This window comes from Mustela lutreola, chromosome 11 (assembly GCF_030435805.1).
Source record: "Mustela lutreola isolate mMusLut2 chromosome 11, mMusLut2.pri, whole genome shotgun sequence".
In the NCBI taxonomy this organism is placed as follows: Eukaryota; Metazoa; Chordata; class Mammalia; order Carnivora; family Mustelidae; genus Mustela; species Mustela lutreola.
The window spans coordinates 72,945,529-72,959,837 of NC_081300.1; the positions used below are offsets into that span (position 1 = coordinate 72,945,529).

The window sequence follows — 14,309 nt, forward strand, 5'->3', positions numbered from 1 at the left end:
AGCAAATTTAAATGATTTGATGGGGGGATGCACTACCCCCTCCATCCCAGATCCCTCCCTCCACATCACCCCACGCTGGCCCCAGTTCCCACTGTCCCTTACTCCCCTGGGCCTCCGTGAGTCTGAGTCTGCACTCTCTTAGTTCAAGGCAGCCCACTGCTTCACAGAGGAGGAACGTGAAGCCCAAAGAGGCTTGGTGCCGGATCTGGGCTGCTCAGGGATCCTTGGCATGGCACAGAGGAGGGAAGTAGAGCCTCCTCTCTCCCCAGCAACCCTCAACCCTCATACCTGGGGTTGCCAGGATGATCAGAAGAGAGAACGTCTTCCCCCCATCCCGACAAGGGGTCCCTTCCTGATGCATGTGCCAGTGGCTGCCCAGCTTTGAGGAACCTAACTGCTCAGGACCGACGGTTCCATTGCGTGTTCTGCCGTGCAAATAAACCCCCATCTAGTGTCAAGCAGAAGGTTAATTGAGTATTTGGTGCCTAGAGAGAGTGAAAGCAAGGGCTCCCGTTTTCTTGTTTCCTCATCCAGCCCTGCGTCACCAAGGGGAGACGTGGGCCATTTTCAGTGAAGCAGAACCATGCTCTGGGGGGACATGCGGCAAGAAGAAGGTCACAGAGTGCAGCAGAAGTGGGGAGCACAGACAATTTCTGGGGGCATGGGGCTGGGAGGACCTGCAAGAGAAGCCAGGATACCAGGAGTTGGTTTCTCCTTCTCCGGGCTGAAGATTGAAGTGGCTTGCTGGGGGCTTCTGGTGGAGAGGGGCTCATAAGCCAGGCCCATGTGATCATATTTACCATGAGGGCGGTAGGGAGCCACAGAAATCTTCCTAGAGGGAATAGCTTTAGAAAGGAGTGTTCTATTTGAAGCTTCACCTAAGAAGATGTCAGGTCTTGGACCCTTTCCCTCCATAAACCCTACCTAATCTCCATGCCCCAGCCACCTTGAACTTCTTTGAAGTCACTAAGCAGGCCACCCTCTTTCTCATTTCCAGGCTTTGCACATTCCGTTCTCACTGTCTGAGACACACCTCCCTTCCACTCATCATTGACTATATTCTCTTTCATCCCAGATCAGAAGTCCCTTCCTCCTCGAAGCCCTCCTTGATTTCACTCAGGCATCGTCCCTATCACTGCTTTCACCACACCGCATATAGTTTTATGTCTGCCTCACCCATTACACAGTGAGGACATAGATGGTTCTTTTTTTCTCACAACTGGACCACCAGAGACTAGCTTAGTGCTTGCACACAGTTGGCATATATGTATATATATTTTTTTCCCTCAGAGCTAATAGAGATCATCCAACCAGCTCTGCTCCAATATAGACTTCACTGCCCAAGGGACAGCTGCCAGAGCCTTTCCAGTGCCTACGTCTGGGCTTGGCTCATAGTAGACAACTTAGATACTACATCTTGAGTAGTTGAATCTTGAATGAGTGCTTCATACCAGACTCTAGAAGTCAGAGGTAAGAGCAGAAGGAAGGAGTGAGCACCCACCAACAAGTGAGTGAGGGTAGGAATGAGCAAGGGATGCTTACAAGCTGCCTCCAGCAGCCACAAAACATTGATATTCCAAGAGCTTCATCACCGATGAACAAAACCCAAACCAGAAAGAAGCCCAAAGGAAACAGCTGGGGAGAGATGGGGATGCGATTCTGACCCAGGTTGGCCTGGCCCCAAGTCCGCAAGGGGCAACTGGAAAAGGTCTGTGAATCTTCGATTCATCTAGAGCAGAAGATCCTGGGACAGCCTCCAAAGACACCTCCCTAGGATCTAAGGGACAACTTCAAAATTTTAGCATAATTTTGCAGAAAACTCCTCTCCTCTGCAGAGCAAGGCAGCCTGGGTCTTGCTTCCCAGCCCACTGGGTTTCTACTTCAGGCTAGAGGGGAATAACACCCTCCCCCACTCCCCAGGCCCTGGCTGCCTCCAGAGAAACCCTTCAGAACTTGGCATTCCCCCCCTGCCCTCCACCGTCCAAGGCACAGTGTCTGGGTCTGCCTGGAAGCCTTTTCTTCTGCTTCTCTAGACATGACCATCTGTCTCTGTCTGCTTTTCCTCATCCCTGGGGATTTCAGCAGAGGGACAGTTCTGGATAGAGCATCTCATAGACACCCCCACTGAGTACAGCAAACAGCCACACAGACATGTAACACCATCCATTACAGCAGTTCATGCAGCATTGGTCTCCTGAGTGCCTACTCTGTGGCAAGCTCTATGTTAGATCCCAGGTGAGAGATAAATCAGAGAAAGCTCTGACTATAAGGACCTTCAGGTCTAGTTGAGAGGACAGATAAGAAAACAACCTGCTACAATACAGACGGTACATGTTATACCTCGCCCCTCTTCCCGACCACACTGGCTGTTCAGTCCTTTGCAAATACTGTACTTGCCACAGGGCCTTTGCATATTCTGTTCCTTTCAGATGTATTTACAGTAACACACTCGTTAGTTCCGAGTTTTAGCATCGGATCCTCAGGGAAGGCTTTTCTGACCTTCCTCTTTATATCACATCCCCACTATAGGATCTCATGGCACCATTCATGTATTCTTACATTGCTCACCAAATTTACGGTGTGCCATTGTGGGTGCATTTCTGCCTTTAATGTCTGCTTCCTTTGAAGACAGAATGTCTGGAGGCTAGGGACCCTGTCTCTGTGTGTGATGCTGTCGTTTCTCCCACTGCTGGGACTCCAGCTCTTTGCATGCAGTCCCTGACAACTAGCTGATGCTTCATTAACACTGGCTCAAAGAACAAAGCAGGAGCTATCTGTTCCCCAGTTGGGCTGGACTGGAGGCCCCCCATCAGAAACACTCACAACTGGATATCTAAGAAGATCCGTTTCTCCTCCCCTACGTGAATCTTCCAGATACAATCTTCACCTTCCACATATGGCTCTGGCCAGTTTGGGGACAGCACCACCCCGGCCACGGCAGAGAGTTCCCCACCACACATGGCTGCAGAAGAGAGATACAAGCAGACAGAGACAGACGCATGTTATTCATACAGAAGCCAGTAGGGTATAGCGGTTAAGAGCTCGAGCTATGAAGTCAGACAGTCACGGCTCGCCATGTACCCAGAACAGGTGTCTGCCCCTCAGGCAGTCCGTGCATGTGTTTAGGATGACTAAGTTAGGGCAGGCTGCCTGCCTCCTTTAGCTGATGGTTGATGAAGGTGGGGCTAAGGGCGCTGTGCTTCTTTCAGGATCAAGGACAGAGCTCAACGTTCTGGGTGATTCCGCAGCAGCCTTATTCTCGGGCAGGGTGAGTAGTGGCTAACAGATGCTACATTCCATTCGGTGGATCTGGGTCTGAGCCTTGCCTCTGCCCCCACAGACTCAATGACAAGGCACGCAACTTTTTGGAGTTGCGGTTCCCTCCCTCCATAAAGCTCCAATAAGCTATAGTAACGCCACTGCTCACTGGCTCCACTGGGTTATTCTGGAGCTTGATTGAGCTCATGGGGGTTAAATACAGCCAAACACCTGACCCAAGGTAAAGGCTCAATACTTCTAAGTTAACATTACTGCCAGAGAGCCCAGCTCTGAGCTGGAAGTAGAGATGTGGCTGTGCCTGGAGCCTGGCTCTTTAAATTCCACTCTCTTTACCACTTTGGAAAGTTCTCAATGTGGCAGAGGCCAGAGCACCAATAAATTCCGCTCTGTTAAACCAGCACATTTAATACAGGGATCAATCCCTCACCACGATGAAGCTGTGATTTCATGCCAACCGCCATCCAGGCAGCAGCGGCCAGGAGCCAGGGCTCTCTTCATTACGCCACATGCTCCAAGTGCAGCCAGGCTCAAGGGGGCTCTGAGGCCTTGAATATGGGAAGAGAGACAAGGCAGGGCAAGGCAGTGGGATCTCGTGGAGATGAGAGTTCTGCCCAGCCAATGTTGTCCATAGGGGCTCAGAACACAGGTCTCTGAGAACAGAGAGACCTGAGTTTCATTTCTACCTGTACCAGTTACCCTCAGTTTGTTCTTAGAAATATCACTTCTAAGAACAGACTGAGACTATGGACTCTGAAAAACAATCTGAGGGGTTTGAAGTGGCGAGGGTGTGGGAGGTTGGGGTACCAGGTGGTGGGTATTATAGAGGGCATGGATTGCACAGAGCACTGGGTGTGGTGAAAAAATAATGAATACTGTTTTTCTGGGAAAAAAAAAAAAAAGAAATATCACTTCACAGCTTCAGGTTTCTCACCTGTACATGGGTTCAGTACTATGTGCCTCACAGGGTCATAGTGAGGATTAAATCAGATAATGCAAATGCAGCCCTTGGTACCTGTTATTAATATCATTATCATTATTAATTAAACTCAGGGATGCCATGTTGGTTGGGTTGGTTGTGCACTGCACAAAAGTACATAGAAAGGGGGTATAGAGGAGCTGAAATCTATGCAGAGATCTTTTCACTAAATTACGCACTATGGGGTCTGTGCTTGGAGAAAAGGGCACCTTTAAAAATTTATCAATTTTGTAATTTTTCTCAAGGACAAGCAGCAAATCTGACCCAAAAGATATGAGCCCTGGAAAGGGTTCTAATGCTAAAATTGGTATGTAAATTTATCATATACTTCTAGACTGCACCTTCGGTCTTTTCATCTGAGGGGATGGAGGTCCATGTGTCACCTCAGAAAGAAGGCAGCGGGGCCACTCACCTCTGCACAAGGGCTCTGTGTCATTCCAGTACGGGTCCCGCACATTGATGCACTCAATAATGGCTGGACCCTGCTCCAGAGAGTGGCCAGGGTCGCACGTGAACTCCACAATGGTCCCGATGTTGTAGGTTGGGTCGGATGTGGTGAAATTCCCATTTTGAATGTAGGGCTCATAACAGTGGCCTTTCTCAAAGGCTAGGGTGGGGATACAAAAGAGGGCTTGCAGTGCAGATGAGGCAGGGGTTCCTCATAGTGCTGGATCTCAGAAGATGGGACCCCTCCTGCTGTTTAGGGAAACTCCAAGGAAAATGGACACCAGCTCCCATGTTTCAATTCCAGCTGATCTGCTTAGGGCTCCTGGACCATTCACTTTGCTTTTTGGGACTCAATATTTTCTTCTCTAAAATGGGAATATAAACCCCTGCCCTCCCAACCCTGCAGAGTCTAACTTTGGAAGTCAAAGAGTCAGTCTGACCATTGGGTCTCCCTTGCCCTTAGCACGTCAGATTTCTAGCTCCCAGGACCCAGCCCAGCTCTGTCATGCTTCTTCCTCGCCCACGCCATCCCCCAGTATGGTGGAGGACCCCAGGGACCCTCACCCTCGAACCGGATGTTGAAAGCTGAGGCTGCTCGCGCCTGGTCAGATGTGAACTCAATGCGGATGCTGTTGCCCTCACTCAGCAGACCCTCAAAGGGGACATTCTCAGTTTGGAGGGAGTCATAGAGAAGAGCAGACTTGTTGATCAGGCCACTGTAGACCATCATCCTGGCGGGAGGAGCAGGGAGGGAAGAGGACAGGAGGTCAGCTACACACCATGGCAACGGGAGGTATGTGCAATGAACACCCCCTCTGAAGCCTCATTTCCAGACACAGATCCCGACTTTACCCCCTGACTTGTCTGGACAAGCTGCTCCACCTTATGCGACCCGTTTCCTCTCTTGTAGAATGCTTGTCCTAGACTCATGGATGGGTTCTGAAATCACAGGAAAAATGATGTGTGTGATATGATGAACCAGACTAATTAATGTATACTAATTACTATTACTAATTGAGAAAAAGAGATCAATAGGCTGAAAGAGTGGTAGTCAGACAGCCAGAATCCCAAAGCTATAACCTTCCGAGCTGTGTGACTTTGGACATGGACACTTCACATCACTGAGCCTCTGTTTCTTCATCTGTAAAATGGATGCAATCACACCCATCCACATCAGCGTGTAGGAATTAGAGGCCATGTGCATAACGTGCCCAGGAAGGGGGAGTTATATGAGCCAAGTTTATTAAGCATTTGACTCCTAACAGGCTCTGTTTTTTATTCTAATATCCTAAAAGGAGTCCTGATTTTTACTTCCCAATTCTCCACCAATTGGGTGTACGTAGGTCTCAGCACATCTTGGGCCTCAGTTTCCATAGCCGTGAAAGGAAGGATTATAACATCTCTCTTACCTATCTTGCAGGTTGAGAATATGACAGGATCAAGTGCCCTGACAAAGAAAATATGCTACACAAAACGTTGGTATTCATTTTTACTGTTATTAAACCATTTGATACTTGACACTTTGCTAGTCTTGGTATTTTTAAAGGAATGATGTAAAACTAGGGAGATAAATAGTATACAAATTAGACAAACTCCTTTTATGGAGTCATAAACAGGCATTTTTAATCCTGTGAGGTGTGTGTGTGGGTGGGGGTGTGTGTGCGCACACGTCTGTGTTTACTTGGACTCATAAAAAGGGTTTCTCTTACGCTGCCTAGATGAATTTCTAATGTTACTAAAATGCATAAATGTTGAAGCACCAGTTTGTCCATTTTGCCATGTGTCCACTGTGGTTAGGATGACAAGGGCCTGGATTGCCAGTCAGCTCAACCAGCTCAAAGGGTGGTGGGCAGTGCTGGGGAGATAGTGTGTCCAGGAGTATCTCTCATCCAATGATGGCTGGGCAAGGGGGTTGTGGCAAGTAAATACACCAGCTCCCTCACGCCTCCAAAAGGATCATGCTGAGGCATGTTTAATACAGTATCCCAGAGGCTCCCAGTAGATAGAGCCCCAGCTGCCCCCACAGTCACCTGCTCATTAACACACACACTGTGTTGACTCCTTTCCCTTCCCTGCCCACTGTCCCATGCCTCTACTACTGCTTTCCAGGTTTAGCTGCCAAATGAGTGACCTTCCCTAACATCATTGTCCCCATGTCCATTTCCAAGGGGACACAACCAAAGGCAACAAGTCTAAACAGCTAAGGTCTTACTTTTCTAGAACATTCAAGAATATTCTAGATAAAGTCATAGAATAAGAAAGCTTTAAGATTCTAGATTCCATAGATATAACTTAGAGTTTACAGACATGCTTTTTGTTAAGTATTGCCTTGTAACTTCTCCCTAGCTCCTTCCTGTGTACAAGTATAGTGTTTCCACATCAATTTCCTATCAAACCGGAAACCATGTCTTGCTACTGCTCTCCAGTTCTCCATGGAGCTTAGTATGTGACTAAGGTGCTCAGCGAGTACTCCCTCATTGATAACTGCAAAAAAGGATGTGCAGGAGAAACAGGCCTCTTCCCCTATCCTGATGTATGCCCTGGGGCAAGTCGCTTTCCCTCTGTATGTCCAAGTTTCCTTACCTGTAAAAGGAGGAGGTCGAAGATGGTGTCTAATATCCTTGCCAACCTCCCCAGCCTTTCCTTTCTCGACCTTCATGAGCCATTTCAAGACTCTAGATCCCTCACCACATTCCAACACTCTGGGAAGGAAGGAGGCTGCTGGGTAAGCCCTCAGAGGCTTACCTGTCCTTCTCATGCAATGACAGCCTCTCGAAGTGCAGGTGTAGCTTCTGGCCCTCCGGAGCTTCAATTGTCCACACGCAGAACTGGCTCCCGTTGGTGTTTCCTGGGTAACTTGGGGAGAGGACCCGGCCAATGGTGGCGTTGTGTACAGCCCCTCCACAAGGGGCTGGGGGCAGAAAATAGGAGGGGATGACCATGAGAGGAGAGCAGAGAGGGACAGAGAGAGAGACACACACACACACACACACACACACACACATCCTCACCCCTACCCCTTAGTGGGAGGCAACATGATGGGAAGAGGGAGACACGGTAAAAGGATTCTTGACTTGGACAAGATTCATCCTGCTTGGTAGGAAACCTCATCCCACACCTGGACCTTTGTGTGCCTCATGTTAAGGAACAACTGTGATTTAAGGATTCTTCCATGGTGCTGGCTGTGCCTGAATTCTTCACTATAAGATGGTAATCAAGGATGTAAATAGGCAGTCCACAAAAGAAGACACATGCTTTTAGTATTTAGTAAGCACTAAAAATGCAGACACACTCATAACAAAAGAAAGGCAAATGTAGATTGCTTTCTATTTTCATCCACCTGATTGGTCAAGGTAAAAAGCAGCCATAACTTGCCAATGGGAAAGGTGGTGGGAAATGGGCAGTCTCACTCATAACTGGTTAGAATGCAAATTGCTATGACCTTTCAGGAGAGCAATTTGGAGAAAAATCTAGAAAGTATGTTCCCAAACTCTGACCTAGTCATTAAAGTTCTGGGAATTTATGCTAAAAGGAAGATCTGGAAATTTTCACCAGGATTTATGAATGAATGTGTTCACTGCTGATGTGCTTCTAAGCGAAAAACGAGAAGCCACACACATATCCACTCACAGCTCTTCGGTAAAATAAATGCACTCCATTTACATGCTATTAAAAATCATGTTCTTAGGGGCACCTGGGGGGCTCAGTGAGTTAAGGCCTCTGCCTTCAGCTCAGGTCATGATCCCAGGGTTCTGGGATTGAGGCCTGCATAGGGCTCTCTGCTCAGCGGGGAGCCTGCTTCCCCCCTCTCTCTGCTTGCCTGTCTGCCTACTTGTGATCTCTGTCAAATAAATAAATAAAAATCTTAAAAAAAAAATCATGTTCTTAAAGAATACTTGGGAATATAGAATAATGCTTCATATATTTTAAGTGGGAAAAAAAAACAAGTTACAAAATGGTATGTCTACCTTACCTACTTCAATGAGCTATTTGCAAAAATCTATTGAGACCATAAATATGAAAGTAATTTGCTCTTATCTCTACAATTTTGAATTTCTTGTTTTTTTTTAACCAGAATATATATTAGTTTTATCATAAAAATCTAATAAAGAAATATTAAAAAATAATTTGTGAACTGGAGGGAGATAGATAAACATGAAGTAGTTTGTTTCTTATTTTTAGGAGACACTTGGGTCTCATTAAATGTTTGTTGAATGACTGCATGACCAATAAGGACTTGCAGTAGGCGAAAAGGTAGATAGCTCTCTGCTCTGCTCCGGAGTGTGCTGATTTACACCAAAGACATTGCCCAGAAGCCCCTTCCCCACCCCGCTACCCCCACCACCTATATGTCTTTCAGCACCATGGACAGAGGTGTGTGGGTGTTTTTTTGGGGTGTGTGTGGGCACGTGCACACCTCTGTCTGGGTCTCTGTGCATATGTCTGTCTCTCTCTCTCCCGACTGCCTTCCTGTCCTAAAGTGGAGGTTTAAACCCCACCTGTGCCACTCAACCTTCTGTGGATCTAGAACAAGTCACGGAAACTCTGTACCTCAAGTTCACTCTCAAAGGGTGATACTGATTCCACCCTGCTTATAGGGCTATGGTGAGAAGTCAATGAAATGATGCACACAGAGGACCTGGCACTGTCCCTGGCACAGAATAGATGCTCAAAATATAGCCAGCATTGTTGTCCTATGGCTCAGGAGCTGAGGAGACGGAGGACACAGACCCTGGTGGGGGGCACCGGCCATCTGTCCTCCCCAAGCTGCCGCTATTCTGTTGCCTCTCTGCTCCCCTTCCCTGCCTTATTAAGCCAACTGATGGCTCTGTTTGGCTTCAATTTGCCAGCCGTGGCTCCCCATCCATCTTTCTTAGCACAAATTGAAGCTTAATTCCTCTCTGATTTCACACATAGATAAAAATTAACGTGGGAGAGGCACAGAGCCCAACTGCCCTATGGTTTGGATAATTCCCTTTTGTTAAAAAGCAAAGAAGAAAAATTCCAAAGGGCCTTGGGGAAACAATACTGCAACAATCAAATCTCAGAATGTGTCATCAGGCCTCATTTGCTTTCAGATTCCCCTGACTCTGAATGCCTGAAAGAAAGGAATAATTTATTATTATTCCCAGTATGCTCTTTTTCGTGGCTCAGGCCCTGGCACATAGTAGGTGCTCAGTTATTACAGGCGGCCTGTGCTTTCCTGACCACCACCGGAACTTCTGAGAATCTAAAATGGTTTTTCTCTCTTGATAGCTGCGGATAGTCAAGGCTATGCCTAACAGTACAGGGTCACCCTGAGCCCCTTGATCCATAATGTGCATGCAAATCACACAAGGGCATGCTAAAATGGAGATTTTGATTCAGCTGGTCCTGTAGGAGGCCCAGAACTATGTGTCTGTAGTCCTCTTGCTGGTCTATAGACCATCCGTGCTTTGAGAAAAACAGCTCAGAGGAAAAGGGCTCTGAACTCATTTCAATTACTGTCTGTTGACTTTGGGCAAGTGACTTCACCTCCCTGAGCCTCTGTTTCCTCATCTGTAATGTGGAGGTGGTAATGGCTGTCATGATGCTGCATTACTACATGAACATTTACGGCAGCCCTGGCAGTGTTTCAGTATCTACGGACTGGGTTCAAAGTGTGGCAGCAGGCTTACCCAAAGTACAGCCACAGAAGAAAATAGATAAATTACACTTTGTCAGCATGAAAAGCTTTTCTGCATTAGAGCACAATAGCAAGAAGTGAAAAAACATGGGTCACCTGGGTGGTGCAGTCGGTTAAGCACCTGATTCTTGGTTTCAGCTCAGGGCATGATCTCAGGGTCCTGGGATCAAGCCCTGAGTGGAGTCGGGCTCCACATTCAGTGGGGAGTCTGCTTGTGGATTCTCTTTCTCCCTCTCCTTCTTCCCCTCCCTCCTGCTCTCTCTTTCTCTCAAATAAATAAGTAAATTAAAAAAAAAGAAGTAAAAAAGCAATCCACAGGGAGGGACAAAATATTTGCCAATCATATCCCTGACACGGATCTAATATTCAGAATATATGAAGGACAACAACAAAAAGACAAATAACAAAATTAAAAAAAACAAACAAACAGGCAAAGGATTTGAACAGACATCTCTCTAAGAAGATCTACAAATGGCCAAGAGGCATAGGAAAGCCACTCAGTATTGTTAGCCATCAGGGAAATGCAAATCAAAGCCACAATGAGAAAGCTTCCTGCCCACCAGGGTGGCTAAAATCATAAAAAGAAAACGTGTAACATAAGAAGTGCTGGCTAGGATGTGGAGAAAGAGGAACTCTCACACACAGTCAGGTGTGAAAGACAAACAGTGCAGCCTCTGCAGAAAATAGCTTGACAATTCCTTAAAAAGTTAACCAGAGAATTACCATAGGACCCAGGAAAAAAGAAAACATATGTCCACACAAAGATTGATATACAGATGTTCACAGCAGCGTTATTCATCATTGCCAAAGTGGGAAAAACTCCAGCATCCACCAATGAATACACCAATAAAACAGGGGAGAGTCACACACAGACATATATTTCGGCCATGAAAAGGAACAAGGTACTGACCCACATTACGACATGGGTCAACCTCAACCACACGATCCTGGGCAAAAGAAGCTAGTTGGAAAAGACCATGTATTGTAGGATCCCCTTTATATGAAATGTCCAGAAGAGGAACATCCATTGACACAGAAAGCATGTTGTTGGCTGTTAAGGTTTATGAGGGGAGGGGAAATTAGGGAGTGGGTGCCAATGGGTACAAGGTTTCCTTTTGGGAGCGATGGAGATGTTCTAGAAGTACAGAGTGGTGATGGTTGCACAAAGTTTCAGATCTGCTAAATGTGGCTAATGGTAAATTCTAGGTGATGTGTGCTTTTCCACAGACTAAAGATTTCAGTGGCTATGGTTGTCCAACTTGGGGGCAGTCTCTTGCTCTGGGCTGGGCGCCTATCCCTAAGGTTAGTCTAATGCCCTGGGGTTGGTGTCTCACCTCTGAGGGAACTATCTATGTCAGGTCTGGCGATGGGGGGAGTGTACCTGAACAGATGGGCTCCTGGCTGCTCCAGTGAGGCTTGGAGGCATTCATGCAAGTCAGCGTCTTGGCGCCCTGGAGCTCATAGCCCAGGTGGCAGTGGAAGTGGGCCGCCCCACCCGGGTGCAGGTCCATCACTGTGACATCCCCGAAGTCGGGCCGGCGAGGAAAATTGCAGCTCAGCATGAAGGCTGGGAGAAACGCAAAGGCAGATGGTCATCCCTTAGGAGCCGGGACAGGAAGAACGTGACCCACATACCAGGAGCCAATTTGTGCTGAGGAGAAAAGATAAGGCCCCTAGGGGCTCCAGAGCACTGGGTGTGGGCAGTATGTGTGTATTTTTGGAACTCTCATTGATCATAGGGTGAGGAGACTGCCAGATTGACACTTTTTCTGGGATCCAAGGTCCCCACCTTGTCTAATCAGATATCACAGGTTTGGGGTGAAAAATAAGTTCCCACACCTCATGTGAACATCTCTTCCTGTGGATGCAGAGCTGCCTTCTCCTTGGGGAAAGGAGGGGCCGTGGGGCTCAGGTGGGTTTTGTCCTACCAGCACAAACAATTCTGGTGTTTGTTAAAAATGAGCACAAGCTTGGACCAGAACTCGAATAAGCAGCTCTTCAGGAAATGCCAAAGGATAGGACAGCTTGAAAATAACCATCCTGGCCCACACAGGCCTGACCTGTGGAAGGAGACCAATGTGAGTTTACATTCTTCCTCCATCCCTTAGAAACTGTGTGACCTTGAGAAAGGGACAGAGTGCCCCGAACTTGGTTCTCCTCATCTTGCCAGGGGAGTTGGCAATTGTCCCTGCCTCACCAGTGGCAGTAAGGATTAACTAGGAAACACCGAGGAAGAGCCTCCGTAGTCCAACATCTAGCTGGGGGCAGTAGAAGGCTCTAGAGGACTGTGCTGAGCTCCTTGATTCTCCTAAGAGGATGTGAAAACCTTCCTAACTGCTAACCTTCCTAACTGCTCCTTTTGGCTGTATGGTCTGACCACTCCCACTGCATGAGGTATCGATGATCTCAGAACTCACTGGGAGGATTACATCCAACCCAAGGGCTCTACAAACTATTTCTTTGCCCCCATTCAGTAATGAACAAGACAACAGGGGGAGTCTTGGTCTTGGAAAGTGGTGATGAGGCGGGTACTCCCATAGACACGCATTCCCCTGTTTCAGAAACATCCGAGGGCAAAGTTTCAACAGAACTGTTTTTCCTGATGTTCATTCAGTTTGATGTCCAGGTAGAGGGTGCCCAAATATCCAGATGTGTGAGGGCAGACCCTACTCTCCACGCAGGTATCTGGCAAGGACATAGAGGAGCTTCTGGTTCAGGGAAGTAACCTGAGGTCACGGGAAGGTCTCCAGAGGTAGAGAAAGGGGTTGAGAGCGAGAGAGAGGGTGCCGGCCAGAGGGAAGGGAGAGTGGAGGGAGGGAAAGAAGAGAGGGAGAGAAGGAAAGGATGAAGAGACAAGAAGAGAGGGAGGAGGCCAAGAAGGAGGAAGGAAGGCAGGGAGAGAGAAGAGCAAGAGGAACAGAAAGCAAGAGGGGAGCCTCAGAGTCAGACAAAAAGGAAAGAAAACATCGCAGAAGAAAAGAGAGTCGGACCCCTGTGCGTTGGCCCTGGGAGTTGAGGCTTTTTATCCAGGGACTTCCCTGAGGATTCATTTAGGAGATTCAGGAACTGTGGATCTATCTGAATGGGAAAAAGTGGCTTGCTGGTTTCCTATTTATCTTTAACTGAACAGTGGTATTTTCTTCAATCATGTAGATAAGCAACAGACTATGACCTATTTGTAGAACGTATGACTTCGTCACCAAAAGAAATACAGATATTTTCATATCATGGTAGATATCTTGACATATTTCTTATGATCCTCAGTACTTTGAAATTACAGTAATTACCAGAGCTGCTGGGGGAGATTATTATTTAATGTGTTAATAAAGAAGCACATGGATTATGACATTGCAGATTAAAATAATATTTTGACAACTGTAATTCAACCTGACTGGTTTTCTTCTTAGTCATGTAAGGTTTTATTTTACGCTTTCAAAAACATGGTTCTGAGAAGGGGTCCAGAGGTTTTAACAACCTGATGGAGGGATCCCTGGCACAAAAAGTTGGAGAATCCTTGGCTCCAGAGGGAAACTGAGGCAAACATCTACCCCCCCCCCCATTAGCCTAGATGCGAGCTTACCCTGATAGTGCAGCTGGAAGGTTCCAAGGACATCGTCCTGGAAGGTCCGGAAGTAGACAGAGATGGTGTTGGTGGGACTTCGGATAACCTGTCCCTCTACCAGGAGAGTCTGGTTGGCCAGGACAGTCAAGGTGGGACCGTCCACCCCGCGGATGGAGAGCAGCTCACCATCAGACAGGTTCACGCTCTTCACCTGCAGACAGACAGGGCCGGATGGAGAGAAACTCTGAGTTGTGCTTGAGACAGGGCCCTTGCAGCTGCCAGAGGACCCCAGACAATGCCAACACAGCAGCCCGCAGTCAGCCCCAAGTCAAGAGGACAGACAGGCCCCCTTGGAAACATCTGGAGCCCTGGAAATATCT

General features: G+C 47.5%; 1 protein-coding gene across 5 annotated transcripts in view; it reads right to left on the minus strand.

Annotated features, from left to right (window-relative positions):
* Positions 1-14,309, minus strand: part of SEZ6L (seizure related 6 homolog like) — a 183,603-nt gene that overhangs the window by 50,696 nt on the left and 118,598 nt on the right. For all 5 annotated transcript variants that reach the window (XM_059140156.1, XM_059140155.1, XM_059140154.1 and 2 more), the window contains exons 4-9: positions 13,948-14,140; positions 11,749-11,934; positions 7,448-7,613; positions 5,267-5,433; positions 4,668-4,862; positions 2,824-2,962 (exon numbers count right to left, since the gene is read on the minus strand). In XM_059140156.1, coding sequence (XP_058996139.1) covers positions 2,824-2,962; positions 4,668-4,862; positions 5,267-5,433; positions 7,448-7,613; positions 11,749-11,934; positions 13,948-14,140 — 1,046 coding nt within the window. The remainder of the gene's footprint in view (positions 1-2,823; positions 2,963-4,667; positions 4,863-5,266; positions 5,434-7,447; positions 7,614-11,748; positions 11,935-13,947; positions 14,141-14,309) is intronic.